The sequence below is a fragment of the Nicotiana tomentosiformis genome, chromosome 11 (assembly GCF_000390325.3).
Source record: "Nicotiana tomentosiformis chromosome 11, ASM39032v3, whole genome shotgun sequence".
Taxonomy (NCBI): Eukaryota; Viridiplantae; Streptophyta; class Magnoliopsida; order Solanales; family Solanaceae; genus Nicotiana; species Nicotiana tomentosiformis.
The window spans coordinates 118,359,781-118,384,124 of record NC_090822.1 but is presented as its reverse complement, the minus strand read 5'-3'; the positions used below and the strand labels follow the sequence as shown (position 1 = coordinate 118,384,124).

Genomic DNA, 24,344 nt, shown 5'->3' with positions numbered 1-24,344 from the left:
TAATGATGAAAATCTGCTGATATTAGTTGTTTAAACTAGTTTGTTTTGGTTGATAAATGAAGGAAATACGTATATTTTAATTGTTTAGATTGGTTGTTTTGATTGTCAAATGTAAAAAATCTACATAAGTTGATGAGAGGAAACTGATGTTGTTAAGTATGTAAGGACTGTTGGTTTATTTTGTTTGTTAAGATTTCTGTTAGTTTATTATGTCGGTCTAATAGAATGGTTCACAATTTGCAATAAACAAATTCAAACAACACAAAAGTGGCAATGGAGAGAATACGTGTTTTTGTTACCCTTTTGATGGTGTTGATTGTAGTAGGAAAATAAATGCATAATGTTAGTGCAAATAACCCTTATGCTTGTTGGGGTGGTTGTTACAATGCATGCGACATTTTGTAACCTACTAGCAAGAAAATACTAGCAATGATACCCATTACACTGTAGTTTACCAGAATTACACTTAACAGTTTCAATATTTGAACTTTACAGCCATTACACTGAACTTAAGTCATTACACTTAACATTTTCAATATTTTACTAGAAATGACTACACATAACAGTCATTACACTTTTCAGTCATTACACAATAATGATTGTAATAACCAAAACAGTCATTACACAACTAATTCACCACTTAAACAACAAAAAACAAGGTCTGAATTAATCAGTACATAACAGTCAAATTACACAAAAATCATTTAACTACACAAACTACTCTAATGCTTGTCCTTTTTAGTCTTTAGTTTTCTAATTTTTTTCCCTTTTCTGCTACCAACTGAATTGCGGACATAGCTGATTTGCCTCTCCAAGTGAGCTTCTTTGGTGAATAAGGCAGATTAGTAGGCACATTAACACCATCTACATTTTCTTTGAAGCCAATCTTCCTAGTACCAATAGGTTCTTGATGCAACTTTCTTTGTTCAAGCCTAGTCTTAGCTTCAGATATTACCTTAGGCATCACATTCGGCTCTTCATCTTCATCTTCATTTTCATCTTCACCCTCATATTCATCATCAACTATTGTTGAAGGTGCAACAGACACCTTCATTTGAGCTATGTTTGAAGGTTCATCACATTGACTCACTCCAGGAGTAGGCATGAAAGAAAAATTCTGAAATTTGACTGTCTTGTGGTGCCGTTAAGGGCACATCTTATACTGTTCGGGAGGTTCCTTCACCATTAGCCTGTAAGAGTTGTTCATTAAATGGTGTTTATAAATTAAAATTTGTTGTCAGGTAAGAAAATATATGAAAAAAACTATTACCAAAAGGCATTTTCTTTTGTTGTGGCCTGTTGTACCACAGAACCCACATGTCATTATAAGTCCTTTTCTTGAAGCTGACCAGACCCCCTCCCTTTTCCTAGCCTCATCTTTTGTAGGTTTCATCCTCTCATACCATTTCATTCAGCACTCCATGTATCTCCCGGTGCTTCATAGAGTCACGATCCTATTATGCCTTACTATGGGCAGCCAACATTCAGTGCATATTCAGCTCCTATCAGTGCATCACCACTCCAAAGTTACTACAACGGTTATCCGGCCCATTTGGGTTAACTTCAGCTTCAGCTTCAGCAGCCACATCATCAGGATGGGTGTTATGAGTGTGGGAACATTGGTCACATCAGGAGGTATTGCCCTAGATTGGCAAGTAACAGATCTCGGCAAGATTCTCGTGCCATTATACCAGCACCGGTTGCTTCACCGCCTGCTCAGCCAGCTAGAGGTAGGGGTCAGTCAGCTAGAGGTGGATGACAGGCCATTAGAGGTGGAGGTCAGACCATTAGAGGTGGAGGTCAACCAGTTAGAGGCCGTCCCAGGGACGCAGTTCAGAGTGGTGGGGCCCATCCCCGATTTTATGCTTTTCCAGCTAGGCCTGAGGCCGAGTCATCTGATACTGTGATCACATGTATTATTCCAGTTTGCCATAGAGATGTTTCAGTTCTATTTGATCCAGGATCTACTTATTCCTATGTGTCCTCCTATTTTGCTTCATATTTGGTTGTGCCTTGTGATTCTCTGAGTGCTTCTGTGTGTGTATCTACATCGGTGGGAGACTCTGTTGTAGTAGATCATATCTATCGTTCGTGTGTGGTTACTATTGGTAATCTTGAGAGTAGTGTGGATCTTCTACTTCTTGATATGGTAGATTTTGATGTCATCTTGGGTATGGATTTGTTGTCACCTTATCATGCTATATTGGATTGTCATGCCAAGACAGTAACCCTAGCCATGCCGAGGTTACATCGGTTAGAGTGGAAAGGAATTCCTAGTCATTCTGCCATCAGGGTTATTTCTTATATGAAAGCTCGGCGTATGGTAGAGAAAGGATGTCTAGCCTATTTGGCTTATATTCGCGATCCCAGTGCGGATGTTCCTTCTATGGACTCAGTACTAGTTGTTCGTGAATTTCCAGAAGTATTTCCTGCAGATTTGTTGGGGATGCCACCCGACAGAGATATTGACTTCTGTATTGATTTGGATCTAGGCACTCAGTCCATTTCTATTCCACCATACTGTATGGCCCCGCCGGAGTTGAAAGAATTGAAAGAGCAATTGCAAGACTTGCTTGATCAGGGATTCATTAGACCCAGTGTCTCACCCTAGGGTGTACCAGTATTACTTGTAAAGAAGAAAGATGGCTCTGTGCAGATGTGTATAGATTATCAGCAGTTGAACAAGGCCACTATCAAAAACAAATATCCGTTGCCAAGAATTGATGACTTATTTGATCAGTTTCAAGGTGCGAAGGTATTTTTGAAGATTGATTTGAGGTCTGGTTACCATCAGTTGAAGATTAGGGCATCTGATGTCCCCAAGACAACTTTTCAAACTCGGTATGGGCATTAAAAATTCCTAGTGATGTCATTTGGGTTGACAAATGCCCCAGCAACATTTGTGGATTTGATGAATCGGGTGTTCAAGCCCTTTTCTGATTCTTTTGTGGTTGTATTCATCGATGATATCTTGATTTACTCCAGCAGTCGAGAGGAGCATGAGCAACATCTATGGAGTGTGATTCATACTTTGAAGAATAATCACTTATATGCTAAGTTTTCAAAATGTGAATTTTGGTTAGACCCCAATGTGGTGGCCGATGCTTTGAGTAGAAAGGATGTGAATATGGGTTAGACTTAGTTGCCTTTTGGGGGTATGTTGTGTCGGTAGAAGGCATAAAGGTGGATCCTAAGAAGGTAGAGGCTGTTTAGAATTGGCCTAGACCTACTTCAGTTACAGAGATCCGGAGTTTCCTGGGTATAGCAGGTTATTATCGCCGGCTCGTGGAAGGGTTTTCATCTATAGAAAGCCCATACACCAGACTAACCCAAAAGGGTGTCCCATTCAGATGGTCAGATGAGTGTGAGTTGATCTTTCAAAGGCTCAAGACCGCTTTGACTACGACGCCAGTGTTGGTATTACCCACAGGTTCAGGATCGTATATGGTATATTGTGACGCATCTCACATTGGGCTTGGTGCAATATAAATATAAGATGGTAAGGTAATTGCATATGCGTCATGGCAGTTGAAGGTTCACGAGAAGAATTATCCTGTTCATGACTTAGAATTGGCAGCCATTGTTCATGCGCTGAAGATTTGGAGGCATTACCTCTACGGTGTCTCGTATGATGTATTTACTGATTATCGTAGCCTTCAGTATCTATTCAAACAAAAGGATCTTAATTTGAGGCAGAGAAGATGGTTGGAATTGTTGAAAGACTATGATATCACCATTTTGTATCACCCCGGAAAGGCCGATGTGGTGGCCGATGCTTTGAGTAGAAAGGATGTGAATATGGGCAGTCTTGCGTATATTCCGGTTGGTGAGAGGCCATTAGCTGCAGATGTTCAGACTTTGGCTAATCAGTTCATGAGGTTAGATGTTTCAGAACCCAGTCGAGTTCTAGCTTGCACAGCCGCTCGGTCTTTTTTATATGAGCGCATCAGAGAGAAGCAGTATGATGATCCACATTTACTTGTCCTTAAGGACACAGTGCGGCACGGCGATGCCAAATAGGTTACTGTAGGGGAAGATGGAGTTCTGCGAATGCAGGGCCGTATCTGTGTGCCTAATGTGGATGGGCTTCGTGAATTAATTCTTGAAGAGGCACACAGTTCCAGGTATTCTATTCATCCATGTGCCACTAAAATGTATCAAGATTTATGGCAACATTATTGGTGGAGGAGAATGAAGAAGGATATAGTTGCATATGTAGCTCGGTGTCTGAATTGTCAGCAAGTTAAGTACGAGCATCAGAGACCTGGTGGTTTGATTCAGAAGTTAGAAATTCCTGAGTGGAAGTGAGAGCGTATCACTATGGATTTTGTTGTTGGGCTCCCACGGACTCAGAGAAAATTTGACGCAGTTTGGGTCATTGTGGACAGGTTGACCAAGTCAGCGCATTTCATTCCAGTGGCAGTTATCTATTCTTCAGAGAGGTTAGCTAAAATTTATATTCGTGAGATTGTCCGCCTTCACGGTGTACCCGTGTTTATTATTTCCGATCGAGGTATGCATTTTACCTCACATTTATGGAGGGATGTACAACGTGAGTTAGGCACACGAGTGGAGTTGAGTACAACATTTCATCCACAGACAGACGGACAGTTAGAGCGCACAATTCAGATATTGGAAGATATGCTCCGTGCTTGTGTTATAGACTTTGGGGGGTATTGGGATCATTTCTTGCTACTTGCGGAGTTTGCTTATAATAATAACTACCAGTCGAGCATTCAGATGGCTCCATATGAGGCATTATACGGAAGGCGATGCCGATCGCCAGTTGGTTAGTTTGAACCGGGAGAGGCTCGGTTGTTGGGTACCGATTTGGTACAGGATGCCTTGGATAAGGTCAAGATTATTCAGGATCAACATCGCACAGCTCAGTCTAGGCAAAAGAGTTATGCCGACTGTAAAGTGCGTGATAGTGCATTCATGGTTGGAGAAAGAATATTGCTCCGAGTTTCACCTATGAAAGGTGTAATGAGGTTCGGAAAGAAGGGCAAGTTGAGCCCTAGGTATATCAGACCCTTTAAAATTCTTGAAAGGGTGGGTGAAGAAGCCTACAAGCTTGCATTACCACCTAGTTTATCAGCGGTTCATCCGGTGTTCCATGTGTCTATGCTCTGAAAAATATCATGGTAATCCGTCCCATGTGTTAGATTTCAGCTCAGTCCAATTGGACAAAGATTTGACTTACGAGGAGGAGCTGGTAGAAATTCTAGCCCGACAAGTTCGCCAGTTGAGATCAAAGAGTTACCCTTCAGTTCGAGTGCAGTGGAGAGGTCAGCCTATTGAGGTGGCTACTTGGGAGTCCGAGTCGGATATGCGGAGTAGATATCCCCACCTTTTCACCAGCCCAGGTACTTTTCTATGTCCGTTCGAGGACGAACGATTGTTTTAGAGGTGGAGAATGTGATGACCCAAAAGGTCATCTTATATTTTAAAACTCGAATCTGCGCTCTTAAGCCTTAAAAATCTCATTTTTACCCTCCTCGACTTGCGTGCGCAGTCTGTGCAATTTTCCGAAAAGTTTTTATGTAAAAAATGGATTAAAATATGAAATAGAGCTTTAAAAGCTTAACTGAGTTGACTTTAGTCAACATTTTAAGCAAACGGACCCGAATCAGTGTTTTGACAATTTCGGTAGGTTCGTATCGTGATTTGGGACTTGGGCATATGCCCGGAATCGAATTCCGAGGTCCCTAGCTCGAGATATGGAATTTTAATTTTAAAAAAAATTAAAAGCTTGAAAGCTTAATGATTTCTAAGAAATTACTGATGTTGGATTTATTGACCTCGGACCTGTACTTTGGTTCCGGAGCCCGGTATAGGTCCACTATAATATTTATGACTTGTCTGCCGAAATTGGTGAGAAACAGAGTTGATTTGACGTGATTCGGACGTCCGGTTGTAAAAATATAAGTTTTAAACTTTTCTTGAAAATTTCCTTTGATTTGGTATCCGATTCGTAGTTCTTGGTGTTAGTTTGGCGATTTAATCACGCGAGCAAGTTCGTATGATGTTTTAGGACTTGTGTGCAAGTTTGGTTTGGAACCCCGAGGGGTCGGGTGAGTTTCGGATGGGCTACAGAATGATTTCGAACTTAGAAAATCTGGTTTTCTGCAGACTTCAGGCTTCTGGTGTGTTCTTCTTCGCGTTCGCGAAGGTACTCTCGCGAACGCGAAGAGCAAATTGGGACTGGCACGTTTTGTGCTTCGCGTTCACGACAGAGTGACCGCGTTCGCGAAGGGAAAGAGGCTGGCCAGGATAATTGTCTTCGTGTTCGCAAAGGGTATCTCGCGTTCGCGAGGGCCGAGCTAGGCAAGCTTAGCGTTCGCGAAGAGTAAAATTGGACAACACAAATTTGTGCTTCGCGAACACTAGGCACTAACCGCGTTCGCGAAGGGTAAACATCCCAAAAACAGAACTTAAGTTCTGGAAATGGGGTTGCGACCCATTTCCAACTCTTTTCCATTTTTGAGCTCGGGTAAGGCGAATTTTGGGCGATTTTCACGGAAAAATATTGGGGTAGGTGTTCCTTATCCTATATTGATTATATTTCATGATTTTATACTCATTTATATCATGAATCCGTGAATTTATGGAAGAAAAATCAGATTTTTATAAAATCTTCTCAAAACCAAAATTTAAGATTTGAGGGTCCATTTGACATCGGAATGGGATAATTTTTATATGTTGGGACTCTTCTCGGAATGGGTGTTCAGATTTTGTAAGTTTTTTCGGAATTTGATACATGGGTCCTACTACCGAATATTTAAATGAATTTCGAATTTTTATCTGAAAAATTTATAAATTCACATGGAATTAATTCCTATGATTAGTATTGAATATATCGAATTGTTTGTGAATAGATTTGAAGCTTTTAGAGTCAAATTTAAAAGGAAAAGTTGTGGTTGAGTAATTGATTGGAATTTGTAATGCGAGGTAAGTGTCGTGGTTAACCTTGACTTGAGGGAATAGAACCCTTAAATTATTTGTTATGTGAAATGCATGTGAACAACATATAGGCGAGGTGACGAGTGTCTATGCGTCATCAAATTAATTGTTTGCCTGCTTACTTGAAAAATCATAAATTGTTTAAAATCACAAATTAATTATTATAATAATTGTTTCTCTCCTACTCTTTGTCAAATATTAATTCTTGAATTTCTGCATTAATTGTCACATGCTATTTGAATTATGTCTTTTAATTGTTATTTGACATTTAGCATATTAAATATTAAACTGCCTATTTTCTCCCTGATTTCCATAATAATTTGTATTTGTCATTGTTTGTTTCATGATTAAATCATAATTATTGTATGCTTGTTGTCTTATAATTTTATATCAATTGTTGCCTTTATTGGGGAAATTTTTTCTATAAGAATTGGTAAATGGATATATTGGAGGATCGGGTTGCATGCCGCAACAGACTTATTAAAAGTCAATATTGGAGAATCGGGTTGCACGTCGCAATAGACTTATTAAAAAGTCCATATTGGAGGATCGGGTTGCACGCCGCAACAGACTTATTAAAAGTCAGTATTGGAGGATCGGGTTGCATACCGCAACAAACTTATTAAAAAGTCTATATTGGAGGATCGGGTTGCACGCTGCAATAGACTTATTAAAAGTCAATATTGGGGGATCAGATTGCACACCACAACAGACTTATTAAAAAGTCTATATATACTTGATTGAAATAAATATATGACAGACTTGATTAAAATGAATATATTGGAGGAGCAGGTTGCACGCCACAACAGAACTGAATGTGAATATATTGTGAGAGCGGGTTGTACGCTGCAACAGAATTGAATATGAATATATTGTGAGAGCGGATTGCACGCTGCAACAGAATTGATGGAAATGATAATTGGTTATGACTGTTGAATTGGCTTCAATTATTATAAATGAGTTACCTGAATTATTTCTATTATTGTTATTGTTACTAATATTGCGTACAGGTTAATGTAAGTGACCCGCCTTAGCCTCGTCACTACTTCGTCGAGGTTAGGCTCAACACTTACCAGTACATGGGGTCGGTTGTACTGATACTACACTTTGCACTTCTTGTACAGATTTTGGAGTTGGTCCCAGCGGCGTACCATAGACTTTCTCGGATTTCAGATACCAGAGGAGATTTGAGGTATAACTGAATGGCGTCCGCAGTTCTGAAGTCCCCGTCTATTTTACTTTAGCTGTGTGTTTATTTCCAGACAGCTTTATTTTATTCAAACCTTTATTTGTATTTATTCTAGAAGCTCGTGCACTTGTGACACCAATTCTAGGATGGTATTTAGACACCGTTGTATTTATGGATTATTCACTATATTTCAAACTTTACTTCCGCATTTGTTTCTTTGATTATTAATAATTTAAAAATTATTTAAAAATTAGTTAATATTATTCTAACGTTGGCTTTCCTAGCAAATGAAATGTTAGGTGCCATCACGGTCCGAAGGTGGGAATTTCTGGTCGTGACATACATCATCGACTGTTTTAAGTTCAAGCGCTCGAGTAGACAACTAATTAAGTTAATTCTTATATCCCCTCCCAATTCTCCATTAGCCCGAGCGACCTCTCCCACCATGACGGGTAGTACCTGCCCGGGTTTTACCAGGTTAACTCGGCTGACATAACAGGCTTAATTAACTTTGACTAGTAAAAAGCCAAAGGGAGAATGATCGAAATAGGATCATTTAATGCCACCATTTATGTAACGACCCGGCCGGTTATTTTGAGAGTTAGAGCCCCGAGCCCCTATTAACTATTTTCCCCATATCTATTTTTACTATTGTGACTTACCGGGATGATTGGTTTTGAGTTTTGGAGTGTTTTGGGACACTTAGTTCCTAAATTAGAGCTTAAGCCTTAGAATTTGGACCGTAGTCGGAACTGTGTGAAGACGACTCTGGAATAGAATTTTGCCGATTCCGTTAGTTCTGTTAGGTGAATTTGGTTTTAGGGGCGTGTCCAGATTGTGTTTTGGATGTCCGTAGCTCATTTAAGCTTGAAAATGGCGAAAGTCAAATTTTTGAAATTTTTGGCCGGTAGTGGAATTTTTGATATCGAGGTTATTTTCCGATTCCGGAAGTTGGAGTAGCTCTGCAATGTTGATTATGAATTGTACGCAAAATTTGAGGTCAATCGGACGTGATTTGATAAGTTTCGGCATCAGTTGTAGAATTTTGACGTTTTAAGTTCTTTAAGTTTGAAGTGGAGGGTGATTTGTGATTTTAGCATTGTTTGATGTGATTTGAGAGCTCAACTAAGTTCGTATGTTGTTTTAGGATTGGTTGGTATGTTTGGTCGAGCTCCCGGGGGCCTCGGGTGAGTTTCGGGTGCTTAACAGATCACTTTTGGACTTTGAAAGATAGTAGATTTCTGGTGTTATGTTGCAAGCATTTTCTTCATCGCGTTCGCGAAGGAGTCCTCGCGTTCGCGTAAGGTATCTGGGAGGGGCAGATGAATTACTCTTCGCATCCGCGATGTTTCTCTCTCATTCGCGAAGGTGTGGAACCTCGAAGCTACGCGTTCACGACATGGTCCTCGCGTTCGCAAAGAAGAACTGGAGGCAGGCGAGATTTCGTGCTTCGCTTTCGCGATGGAGATCCCGCGTTCCCGAAGGGTCAAGGTGAGCGGTCTTCGGGTTCGCGACATGTGCATCGCGTTCGCGATGGATGATTTTTGGACCGATGTAAATTGTACTTCGCGAACGCGAGGTTGTGGCCGCGTTCGCGAAGAAGGACGCGTCCGGGCAGTATTAAAGTTCCAAAAATGGGGGTTATGCCATTTTTATCAAAAACTTAAGTTGGGAGCTCGGATTTTGGACGAGGGATTGAGGGATTTTCAGAGATATCGATTGGGTAACAATTTTTAACTCCTTTATGGTTATATTCCACTAATCTATGCTTGAATTCATCGTTAAATTTCGGATTTGGAGTAAACAATTGAGAAAAGTTCTTAGGCTGAATTTTGGGGTTTTGATCGAGATTTTGGTATCGGATTTGAGCAATTTTGGTACGAGTAAACTCGTGAGTGAATGGGTGTTCGTATTTTGCGATTTTTACCTGATTCCAAGATGTGGCCCCCACAGGCGATTTTTGAGTTAATTTCAGAATTTTTGTTAAAATATTGATTTTATTAATTAGATGAGTCTATTATGGTTGTATTTACGATATGTAATTGATTTTAGCTAGATTTGGGCCATTCGGAGCCAGATATTCATGGAAAAGGTATTGTGACCGATTTATTGAGCTTGGTTCGAGGTAAGTGGCTTGCCTAACCTTGTGTTAGGGACTTTCCCCTTAGGCTATTTCGATATTATTGGTGCGTGGGCACCGTGTACATGAGGTGACGAGTACGTACACGGGCTGTTATTGCAAAAATAATCATGTTTATCCTTTTTAAATCATAAATGGTTTCTCTTATTGAATTGCACTAATATGTTTAATTGTTTAGTTTAGAGTAGAAAAGCATACTTACGTGTTTTAACTGCTTAATTGACATTTTGTGCGCCATGCTTAGTTAAATCCCTATTTTCCTTATCTGTGATTAGTGTAAACTGTGTACTTCGAGGCCATACCTGTCATTTTATCTTGCATTGCATATTTAAATTGGGAATACAGACGTATTCCGGGAGATCCCCCAGCACTGCATATTTACTTTGGGACTACGGACGTATTCTTGGAGATCCCCCAGCACTGCATATTTACTTTGGGACTACAGACGTATTCTGGGAGATCCCCATGTACTGCATATTCATTTGGGACTACGGACGTATTTCGGGAGATTCCCCAGTGTGTTTACCTTATTTTGAGCCGAGGGATCCTTTAACTGTTAAATTTTTTTAGAATTTCTTTAACTGTGTTACCGTAAATTTTACACATATCTTTTACTGTTTAATTTATTATATTTACTCCGGTAGGGCCTTGACCTGACCTCGTCACTACTTGACTGAGGTTAGGCTTGGCACTTACTGGGGTACCATTACGGTGTACTCATGCTACTCTCTGCACATATTTTTCAAGTGCAGATCTAGGTGCACCTTATCAGCTGTACTATTAGTGAGCCGGGACAACTTTGGAGACTTCAAGGTATATCTGCCGCGTCCGCAGACCTCAGAGTCCCCTTCTTCTCTTTCTCATGTCCATTATTTTCTGTATCTTCCTTGATAGATTCTGATGTATAGAGACACTAGACTTTTCTTTTTATAGTTTGTGATTTCACGATGTTCCGAATTTTTGGGGATTGTTGTGAATTTTTGAATAGTTGGTTAAATTTTTATTTTTATTTTATTATTCCGCAAAGTGTTAGGCTTACCTAGTTGTAGAGACTAGGTGCCGTCACGATGTCAGAAGGAGTGAAAATTGGGTCGTGACAAGTTGGTATCAGAGCACTAGGTTCGTAGGTGTCGTGAGTAAGGCTGGCAAGTGGGCCGGTCCAGGCCCGGGACCGCGGGCCAAACGGGTCAAACGGCTAAACAGGCCAGGACCGTTTGGTCCTGTTTTAGCGGGCCTGGTCCGGTCTCGTGGGCCGGTCCTATGTTTGGGTCCGGAACCGGCCCGGTCCCTTAGCGGGCCTAGCGGGCCCAACGGCTATTTTTACCAAAAAAAAATTAATTTTTTTTATAGCCATTTAACCCCCAACTTTGTTTTAATCCCAAACTTTTTATAATTACACTTTTTCCCTATTTTCAACTATAAAGATATTGCCATGATTTTTAATGCTATAATAAAAATATAACGCATTGATTTGAATATCTCTTTACAATATTTTTGTCTTTTTATATATCTTAAGCTATACATATAGTATAATATAGTATAGTTTAGTATAGTATATATATATATATATATATGTGTGTATATATATATAGTATATAATATATTATATAATATACTATATATACAACTTAAGATATATAAGCTATATTTGATATATATATATATATATATATATATATATAGTCTATACTATATATACATCTCATAAGATATATAAGCTATATTCGATATACATATATATATAAGCCTATATATATACTATCGAATACGGCTTATATACTATAGTATAGTATAGTATAGTATATATATACTATATATACAACTTAAGATATATAAACTATATTCGATATACTATATATACATCTTAAGATATACTATATATACTATACTATATATACATCTTAAGATATATATACATCTTAAGATATACTATATATACTATACTATACTATATATACATCTTAAGATATACTATATATACATAGTATACTAGATATACTAGATATATATATATATATAGTAGATATACATGTATATATAGTATATCTTAAGATATATATATATAAATCGAATATAGCTTATATATAGTAAGATGTATATATATTATAGTATAGTTTATAATATATATATATATATATATATATATATATATAGTAGATATACATGTATATATAGTATATCTTAAGATATATATATATAAATCGAATATAGCTTATATATAGTAAGATGTATATATATTATAGTATAGTATATATATATATATATATATATATATATATATATATATACTATACTATAATATATATAAATCTTACTATATATATTATATATATCTTAAGATGTATAATATCGAATATGACTTATATACTATGTATATATAGTATAGTGTGTGTATATATAAGATGTATATATAGTATAGTGTGTGTGTATATATATATATATATCTTAAGATGTATATATAGTATATAAATCGAATATAGCTTATATGTAGTAAGATGTATATATATTATAGTATAGTATATATACTGTACTATACTATTCTATATATACATCTTACTATATATATTATATATATCTTAAGATGTATACTATCGAATATGACTTATATACTATGTATATATAGTATAGTGTGTGTATATGTAAGATGTATATATAGTATAGTGTGTGTGTGTGTGTCTATATATATATATATATATATATATATATCTTTTTATGTATATATAGTATATCTTAAGATGTATACTATCGAATATGACTTATATACTATGTATATATAGTATAGTGTGTGTGTATATATAGTATATCTTAAGATGTATATATAGTATATAAATCCATATTTCAGAAACATATCTATGTCGAATATTTCATATCTATCTTATATATACCATGAAAGTACCTAGGCTCTGATACTATTTTATGTGCCACAGTAGCGTATTTTCTCTGGGCTTCATACCATTTACCAGAGTAGAATCTAATCAGATATTCATGTTTATCAATGGGATTTATTTGTTTCAAAATCCCTCCGTAACCAATATTAGACGCATCAGTCTCTATAATTTTTTGTCATGTAGGATTAGCAAGGGTTAAGCAAGGTAAAGTTTTAACACGTTGCTTAATAGTTTTGACCAAAGCAGTGTGACTATCAGTCCAAGGATTTTTATAATTCTTTTTTAGCCTATCAGATAAGGGGGCTAAATCACGTGACAGATCTTTATAAAAAGGCGAAATATAATTTAAACTTCCCAAAAATCTTTGTAACTGAGTTCTATCAGTAATAATATCGGGAAATTTTGAGGCAAAATCAATCGATCTTTGAATAGGAGTAATTTTTCCTTGACAAATATAATGTCCTAAGAATCGAATGTTAGTTTGGAATAAACTCATTTTTTGTTTTGAGATTACCAAACCATTTTGTATAACAATTCTTTTGAAAATATCTAAATGCTTAATATGCATTTCAAGTATTTTGAAAAATACCAAAATATCATCGATATAGACAATGACGAAGTCTAGATAGGGGTTGAAAATATCATTCATAATTTTTTGGAATTTTAAAGGGGCATTTTTCAAACCAAAAGGCATAACATTCCATTCATATTGCCCAAATGGAACATTAAAAGCAGTCCTATAAGTATGCTCTTTAAATATTTGAATCTGCCAATATCCAGATTTTAAATCAAATTTTGAAAATATATTGGCGTCATATAATCTAGACAATAAATCTTTTTTATTAGGAATAGGATACCTAACCCATTTCAAATATTTATTCAAGGGCTTATAATTAATGACCAATCTAGAAACACCACGTTCCTTTTCAGCTGCGTTATTAACATAAAAAGCAGTACAAGACCAAGGAGATTTTGAGGGTTTTATTAATCCCTTTGATAGCAAACTATCAATATCTTTTTTGTAAAATTCTACCAATTCTGCATTCATCTGATAAGGTCGAGATTTAGTAGGAATATCATCCTCAGTGAAATTATCTTCATAAGGAAGAGTGACAATATGCTTTTTTCGATTCCAAAAAGCACTAGGATGCTCAGCACAAATATCAATAGCAATCTGCTCGGAAATCAATTTGATTTTTCCCTGTACTTTAGTAGAATTTAAAGTATCAAATATATTCATACTAAACAATTCTAATTATAAAGAATCAACATGTTTTTGCTTCATATTAATTAAAGCATTAATATCTCTGGTTACTGGATCTGTAACAAAAGTATAACTTATCTTTTTATCCTTATAAGTAGCAGTAAAACCTTTCGAGTCTATGCTAGTAAAAGGATAAACGGCGTTAATAAACGGTGTTTCAAGTATAATTGGAGGGTATAACTGATTTTTTACCAAGAAAAAAAAGTGAGGAATACAGACTTTATTCTGACAAATACCCGTATTAGGAAGTTTATACTTTATATCTAAAGCATGTCCGGATGCAGATCTAACCATGTGAGTAATTTTTTAAAAATATTTCGTAGGTACTAAACCTTCTTGAATGCAGCTAACATCTGCTCCACTATCAATCATAGCAATGTTTGTAATTGAAAAATTATTATCAATGAGAATAGTACATTTGATGTACTATTTATGAGCAGTAATAATTTGCATCATCCCTAAAAACATATCATGTTTAGGATTAAAACTAATAGGTTTTTTTTCAATATCATTTTCAAAAATACCTTTGTTTTTATCATTAGATTTCTCAGCTGGAGAATTGATTTTCTCAATCTGAGTAATCCTATGATCACAAATTATTTGATTTTGTTTAAGAGATTTGATTTCTCGTTTCAAGTTTTCAACTTTAATTTTTAAATCATCAAAAGAAGAATCTCTTGCTGGAGTTGCATTTTTGTTTAACAGACGGTTATTAACCTCCAGTAAAGAATAAGGCGGGGAATATTCAAATTCTTTTTCAAAAGGTTTTGCAAAACTAGAACTTGAAGTAGAACTTGAACTGGTAGCTAAATTAATAATTTTTTCACGAAATTTTTCATCAGTAACTTCTTTTAAAAGTTCTATTACATTATCAGATGTAATAGTTTTCATGTTTAGATTTTCAAATTGTGATTGTAATTTATAAAATTCATCATCACAAGTACATGTATCACCTTTACAAGTTGTACAAGTATTATCAACATTTTTTATCACTATCAGATAAATCAAGTAAATCAATTTCAGCTTCGGATTCTGATTTAGAATAATAATCAGATTCCGATCCAGAAGTGTATAATAAACTATAAACCTTATCACGTAGTTCATCGTCTAGTCCTAAGGTTTTCAGTTTTTGAAGCTTACAATTCGGAGCTATATGGCCAAATTTACCACACTTATAACACTTAATGTCAGCAAGATCTCGCTTAGACCTATTTTTGGTAAATCTAGTAGACTTGCGATGTGCTTTCTTGGCTTCTCGTTCTTCTTTAGATCTATATCTAGATCTCTTTCTCCTATAAGGACTGTCTTGGTTGGGGTATCTATGATACTTATGTTTCTTCTTCTTATGAGTAGAAGTCTCGGGTAAACCGAACTGGGTACAAAAGTCTCCTAACTGGTTTATTTCCTTAAGCTTATCCATCTTAAGCTGTCTGGACAATCTTAATTCATTGCACAGGTTTAACCCTTCCTGTGTGAAAATTCCTATCAATTTATCGTAGGTATAGTCTACGTAAGGAATTTCCCCATAACTACCTCTTAAAACCTTTCTAACTCTTTCGGCAAATAAAGAGGGAAGGCCATCTATGAACTTAGCTTTCCAATGTTCAAGCTTATTTTCAGGTAGTTCCATCACTCTACTCATAAAGGTGTCTTTATACCACCTAAACTCACTTAAAGTCTTACATCTAAGGCTATTAAGGAGGGTACGAACAGTCTCATTCTGGTTGGTAAATCTACCATTGAAGTGTTCTAATATAGTAAGAATAAGGGTATAAACGGCATCTTCTCTATTTGCTACTAGGGCCATGCCTAAGTTATCAAGTCCTTCGTCAATGGCTTTAGCGTTAATAACCATTGCCCTTTCGTCGACAAACAAATAATTGTCCCACCAGCCACGAAGTTGGCCAGTAAAACCTGCAACAATCATTCTGCAAATATTCCTAACAAACGAATAGTCTAGCTGATAAATTAGATTCTACTTTTGACTATAAAAAGGATATTTTGTCAGAGTTTAATAAACTCAGAAGTTACCCCAAAAAGAATAGTAAGTTTGCAGATAGCAGATATGCTGATAAACCTAGAATGCAGACTTATTATTACAATCGTCCTACTCCTCAAGATGTTTTAATAGAGGAACGTGATTGGAATCAGACTAATACGTCTTACAGTGGTTCCGAAATTTATGAATGGAATCTTGATGGTTTGACTGATAGGCAGTTAACTATTCTAGTACATAGAATGCTTATGTATGCAACTATCTGTAAAAGTGTGAAGAATACAGATAGGAATATTTGCAGAATGATTGTTGCAGGTTTTACTGGCCAACTTCGTGGCTGGTGGGACAATTATTTGTCTGTCGACGAAAGGGTAATGGTTATTAACGCTAAAGCCATTGACAAAGGACTTGATAACTTAGGCATGACCCTAGTGGCAAATAGAGAAGATGCCATTTATACCCTTATTCTTACTATATTAGAACACTTCAATGGTAGATTTACCAACCAGAATGAGACTGTTCGTACCCTTCTTAATAGCCTTAGATGTAAGATTTTAAGTGAGTTTAGGTGGTATAAAGACACCTTTATGAGTAGAGTGATGGAACTACCTGAAAATAAGCTTGAACATTGGAAAGCTAAGTTCATAGATGGCCTTCCCTCTTTATTTGCCGAAAGAGTTAGAAAGGTTTTAAGAGGTAGTTACGGGGAAATTTCTTACGTAGACTATACCTACGGTAAATTGATAGGAATTTGCACACAGGAAGGGTTAAACTTGTGCAATGAATTAAGATTGTCCAGACAGCTTAAGATGGATAAGCTTAAGGAAAGAAACCAGTTAGGAGACTTTTGTACCCAGTTCGGTTTACCCGAGACTTCTACTCATAAGAAGAAGAAACATAAGTATCATAGATACCCCAACCAAGACAGTCCTTATAGGAGAAAGAGATCTAGATATAGATCTAAAGAAGAACGAGAAGCCAAGAAAGCACATCGCAAGTCTACTAGATTTACCAAAAATAGGTCTAAGCGAGATCTTGCTGACATTAAGTGTTATAAGTGTGGTAAATTTGGCCATATAGCTCCGAATTGTAAGCTTCAAAAGCTGAAAACCTTAGGACTAGACGATGAACTACGTGATAAGGTTTATAGTTTATTATACACTTCTGGATCGGAATCTGATTATTATTCTGAATCAGAATCCGAAACTGAAATTGATTTACTTGATTTATCTGATAGTGATAAAAATGTTGATAATACTTGTACAACTTGTAAAGGTGATACATGTACTTGTGATGATGAACTTTATAAATTACAATCACAATTTGAAAATCTAAACATGAAAACTATTACATCTGATAATGTAATAGAACTTTTAAAAGAAGTTACTGATGAAAAACTTCGTGAAAAAATTAGTAATTTAGCTACCAGTTCAAGTTCTACTTCAAGTTCTAGTTTTGCAAAACCTTTTGAAGAAGAATTTGAATATTTCCCGCCTTATTCTTTACTGGAGGTTAATAACCGTCTGTTAAACAAAAATGCAACTCCAGCAAGAGATTCTTCTTTTGATGATTCAAAAATTGAAGTTGAAAACTTGAAACGAGAAATCAAATCTCTTAAACAAAATCAAATGATTTGTGATCATAGGATTACTCAGATTGAGAAAATCAATTCTCCAGCTGAGAAATCTAATGATAAAAACAAAGGTATTTTTGAAAATAATATTGAAGAAAAACCTATTAGTTTTAATCCTAAACATGATATGTTTTTAGGGATGATGCAAATTATTACTGCTCATAAATGGTACATCAAATGTACTATTCTCATTGATAATAATTTTTCAATTACAAACATTGCTATGATTGATAGTGGAGCAGATGTTAGCTGCATTCAAGAAGGTTTAGTACCTACGAAATATTTTCAAAAAACTACTCATATGGTTAGATCTGCATCCGGACATGCTTTAGATATAAAGTATAAACTTCCTAATACGGGTATTTGTCAGAATAAAGTCTGTATTCCTCACTTTTTTTTCTTGGTAAAAAATCAGTTATACCCTCCAATTATACTTGGAACACCGTTTATTAACGCCGTTTATCCTTTTACTAGCATAGACTCGAAAGGTTTTACTGCTACTTATAAGGATAAAATAATAAGTTATACTTTTGTTACAGATCCAGTAACCAGAGATATTAATGCTTTAATTAATATGAAGCAAAAACATGTTGATTCTTTACAATTAGAATTGTTTAGTATGAATATATTTGATACTTTAAATTCTACTAAAGTACAGAAAAAAATCAAATTGATTTTCGAGCAGATTGCTATTGATATTTGTGCTGAGCATCCTAGTGCTTTTTGGAATCGAAAAAAGCATATTGTCACTCTTCCTTATGAAGATAATTTCACTGAGGATGATATTCCTACTAAATCTCGACCTTGTCAGATGAATGCAGAATTGGTAGAATTTTGCAAAAAAGATATTGATAGTTTGCTATCAAAGGGATTGATAAAACCTTCAAAATCTCCTTGGTCTTGTACTGCTTTTTATGTTAATAACGTAGCTGAAAAGGAACGTGGTGTTCCTAGATTGGTCATTAATTATAAGCCCTTGAATAAATATTTGAAATGGGTTAGGTATCCTATTTCTAATAAAAAAGATTTATTGTCTAGATTATATGACGCCAATATATTTTCAAAATTTGATTTAAAATCTGGATATTGACAGATTCAAATATTTAAAGAGCATACTTATAGGACTGCTTTTAATGTTCCATTTGGGCAATATGAATGGAATGTTATGCCTTTTGGTTTGAAAAATGCCCCTTCAGAATTCCAAAAAATTATGAATGATATTTTCAACCCCTATCTAGACTTCGTCATTGTCTATATCGATGACATTTTGGTATTTTCCAAAATACTTGAAATGCATATTAAGCATTTAGATATTTTCAAAAGAATTGTTATACAAAATGGTTTGGTAATCTCAAAACAAAAAATGAGTTTATTCCAAATTAATATTCGATTCTTAGGACATTATATTTGTCAAGGAAAAATTACTCCTATTCAAAGATCGATTGATTTTGCCTCAAAATTTCCCGATATTATTACTGATAGAACTCAGTTACAAAGATTTTTGGGAAGTTTAAATTATATTTCGCCTTTTTATAAAGATCTGTCACGTGATTTAGCCCCCTTATATGATAGGCTAAAAAAGAATTATAAAAATCCTTGGACTGATAGTCATACTGCTTTGGTCAAAACTATTAAGCAACGTGTTAAAACTTTACCTTGCTTAACCCTTGCTAATCCTACATGGCAAAAAATTATAGAGACTGATGCGTCTAATATTGGTTACGGAGGGATTTTGAAACAAATAAATCCCATTGATAAACATGAATATCTGATTAGATTCTACTCTGGTAAATGGTCTGAAGCCCAGAGAAAATACGCTACTGTGGCACATGAAATGTTATCCATAGTAAAATGTGTTTTAAAATTTCAAGATGACTTATACAATCAAAAGTTTTTAATAAAAACTGACGCACAATCTGTTAAATTTATGTTTAACAAAGATTTTAAACATGATGGCTCGAAAATGATATTTGCAAGATGGCAGGCTCAATTAGCCCCTTTTGATTTTGAAATACAATATAAAAAGGGAATTGATAATTCTCTGCCATATTTCTTATCTCGTGAATATTTACAGGATGGAACCCCCCTGGGGTAGAGGAAGAGGTAGAGGTTGGGGAAGATCATCCCCACAGTACAAAGGAAGGTCATCACCTTCAGGATCGTCATACAGATCCTCATCAAACTCCCCAGTTATACAAATGGGAAGAAGGAGTTTAGTCAATGAGAGGATATCTCTCAGAGAAGAATCATCGATTGGACCATCCATCCATCTGGAAGATATTCCAGAAGATAGTCCGTTATACGCACATTTGCAGGCATATTTGACTGCTCAGAAATAGAAAGATACTTCTGTTAAGCAAAGTGATACTTTTGCTTCCATTACTAAAGATGACAATGATGATATCAAGTCATACGAAATTTTTTCAAAAAGAGATGATATTTCTCTTAGAAAACTCTGACATTCAGAGAAAAGAAGAACCGCAGAAGATATTCCAAAGGTATTTGATAAATGAGTTATATTATCCGGGTGAGTCATACAAAACCCGTTCCTACTATGAAACGATACTAACCAGTACTGGCAGTGCAGATTTTCAGCACTTTTCTGGATATAGCACAGACGAGAACGTTTATAACTTCTCGAAGATTATAATTAAACAGATTATATCTGTTGAAGACTGGGGTATATCCACAATGAAAGAAAGGCAGATAAGCCTTAACAAAAATAAAATGAACTTTACCTATTGGGATTATATCCAAGCTTTTGATAAAGTATTATACTACAATAATGATAGACACAAACATACTTGGTTTATAAAAGTATGTGCAAAGATATTTGCAGCAACTATTCCTAATTGGTTTCTAAACTGGTGGTCATACCACGGTCTAACAATAAAGATTTTACCAGATCCATTCCTCATGTTATACAAAGAATGGATAAAAATTTCTCCTTTTATTAACGATTTATATCACGCAGATCATATCTGCTACCCAGAAAAATTAACCAAATATATTTCTTTCTGGAATTTTCTATTCCTTGGATACACAAATGGAATCCGGAAGTCGGATTCACTGAAGAACAAGTCCCCTGCTTATACAGGACTTTTTACAATAATTTTTGGGACAAGTTAATGAAGAAAGATCCCAAAACAAAGACCTTATATGGTCAAGAGCTCTTGGATTCAATCGAGATAAAAATCCAAGAATATTCCAGCAAACCTCAGAAAGAGGTAATTGATGACAGTTAGGTAAGACATATTGCCAGAAGAATCTCCTTTCAAGAAGGAGATAAAACAGAAATGATTAACAGTTACTTGGAAGAAGTTAAAAGAAATTTACTGTCTTCCATTAATCAATATGAAAAGTCAGATACGTCAATGCAAAGTGAAACAAGCAACGATGATATTGCTGAAGATTCTCAGCCCATTGAAGCAGAAAGAATATTATCTGAAGAAGAATTACGTGATACAGAAGAATTCATCCGCAAAATAAAAAAAGCGGAAAAAAGACCAGCACAGTGAAACAGCTGGACCCCACAGCAACAGTGAAGCCGCCGGACCCACAGCAACAGTGAAGCCGCCGGACCCCACTCAAACAGTAGATACACTGTTCATCAACAGTAAATACACTGTTTCAACAGTAGATACACTGTTTCAAACAGTAGAAACACTGTAACAGGGACCCATGGGACCCATTTTTTTACTGTTCATAGATTCCTTTTCTTTTTCTATTTATAGAATTCATTCGTTTATTCTTCAGAGGCAGAACTCGAGACTCTCTCTCTCTAGAACTCTCTCTAGAACTCTCTCTCTCTCTCTCTCTCTCTCTCTCTAAGTTGTAAGTAAAGAGTTAGTTTAGTAGTTTGCTCATTGTAACAGAAGAACAAGTAAATAAAAGTTTTCAGTTCTTCATCTTCAGGGCCTTGCTTCTTGGCCACAAGGTACATACTTCTGTCTTTATTAATTAGTATTTCTTCTAGTCTCTCCTCTCTGGCCGTGACGATGTCCGGCTAAGAGACTTCATATCTATGTTGAGTATCTAACTTCTCTCCTATATACACCATGAAAGCGACGGCATCTATTAAAATATAAATGAGTTTTATATATAGAGTTTTGACTTGGTGTCAAGATGGTTGGTACAGTCTGATATAACACTGCTCTTATTGGCTTTGCCTTAGTGGCTTCGTCTAGCCAGCCGTGAACCTCAGCCCGATAAAGGAGTTAAAAGGGCATCTTCTTTCACGGTTAGAACTGCTAGACACATGGGCTCAATAAAAGTATGTATTATATTATGACAGATCCCTTGCTTGAGTAAAGGTTTTTAACCTTCCATACAGTCATTAAACTATATATAAAAATTCAAGTATATTTCAATTCTTATATCCTTACTGATTGTGCGGATTACCGCCAGTCTTTAAATATAAGGATACTGAATTAGCTAGATTAAGAATTCTCAAATATGTTAAAATAGAAATCTTTAACTGGTGGAAACCTTCCAAGCATATAAAAGCCAGATGTGAGGTGTGAAACAAGTCCAGTTCCCGGTCAAACAGTGATTTTTGTTTTAATTTAATTGAGAAGGCATGGCGGATTACCGCCCGCCACTTGATCCTGTTAAAATGGTATCAGAGCCTGTTAAAATATACATCTTAAGCAAAAATATGTTGATTCTTTACAATTAGAATTGTTTAGTATGAATATATTTGATACTTTAAATTCTACTAAAGTACAGGAAAAAATCAAATTGATTTCCGAGCAGATTGCTATTGATATTTGTGCTGAGCATCCTAGTACTTTTTGGAATCGAAAAAAGCATATTGTCACTCTTCCTTATGAAGATAATTTCACTGAGGATGATATTCCTACTAAATCTCGACCTTGTCAGATGAATGCAGAATTGGTAGAATTTTGCAAAAAAGAGATTGATAGTTTGCTATCAAAGGGATTGATAAAACCCTCAAAATCTCCTTGGTCTTGTACTGCTTTTTATGTTAATAACGCATCTGAAAAGGAACGTGGTGTTCCTAGATTGGTCATTAATTATAAGCCCTTGAATAAATATTTGAAATGAGTTAGGTATCCTATTTCTAATAAAAAAGATTTATTGTCTAGATTATATGACGCCAATATATTTTCAAAATTTGATTTAAAATCTGGATATTGGCTGATTCAAATATTTAAAGAGCATACTTATAGGACTGCTTTTAATGTTCCATTTGGGCAATATGAATGGAATGTTATGCCTTTTGGTTTGAAAAATGCCCCTTCAGAATTTCAAAAAATTATGAATGATATTTTCAACCCCTATCTAGACTTCGTCATTGTCTATATCGATGACATTTTGGTATTTTTCAAAACACTTGAAATGCATATTAAGCATTTAGATATTTTCAAAAGAATTGTTATACAAAATGGTTTGGTAATCTCAAAACAAAAAATGAGTTTATTCCAAACTAACATTCGATTCTTAGGACATTATATTTGTCAAGAAAAAATTACTCCTATTCAAAGATCGATTGATTTTGCCTCAAAATTTCCCGATATTATTACTGATAGAACTCAGTTACAAAGATTTTTGGGAAGTTTAAATTATATTTTGCCTTTTTATAACTTATCTTTTTATCCTTATAAGTTGGCCAGTAAAACCTGCAACAATCATTCTGCAAATATTCCTATCTGTATTTTTTACACTTTTACAGATAGTTGCATACATAAGCATTCTATGTACTAGAATAGTTAACTGCCTATCAGTCAAACCATCAAGATTCCATTCGTAAATTTCGGAACCACTGTAAGACGTATTAGTCTGATTCCAATCACGTTCCTCTATTAAAACATCTTGAGGAGTAGGACGATTGTAATAATAAGTCTGCATTCTAGGTTTATCAGCATATCTGCTATCTGCAAACTTACTATTCTTTTTGGGGTAACTTCTGAGTTTATTAAACTCTGACAAAACATCCTTTTTATAGTCAAAAGTAGAATCTAATTTATCAGCAAAATCATTTGATAAATCAATAGGTTTGATATTCAAACCGGATAACTTTTTATCAAAAAGTTCTTCTAAGTCACCAAAAAATTTAAATTTAAAATTCTGAATATCGGGGGGTCTTTGAATATGAGTAACAACAATTTGAGGTTCTGATTTGCTTCCTGAAGAAGAGGCAATATCAGTCAAAGTCTTTTTAGTACTCATATCTTTAATTAAGACTGTTAAATCATCAAGTTTCTTATTAAGAAAAGTAATATTTTCACCCAAAACTTTAACATATAAA

The 24,344-nt window shown here is 35.3% G+C and overlaps 1 protein-coding gene across 1 annotated transcript; it reads right to left on the bottom strand.

Annotated features, from left to right (window-relative positions):
• Positions 1-745: 745 nt before the first annotated feature.
• LOC138902081 (uncharacterized) lies at positions 746-24,082 on the bottom strand (the record flags this gene model as incomplete). Its single annotated transcript, XM_070189892.1, has 5 exons — positions 746-1,048; positions 14,082-14,312; positions 14,973-15,093; positions 15,506-16,358; positions 23,857-24,082. Coding segments are annotated over 5 exons (1,734 nt in total), but the record flags the coding sequence as incomplete, so codon positions are not given.
• Between the last annotated feature and the right edge of the window lie 262 nt (positions 24,083-24,344).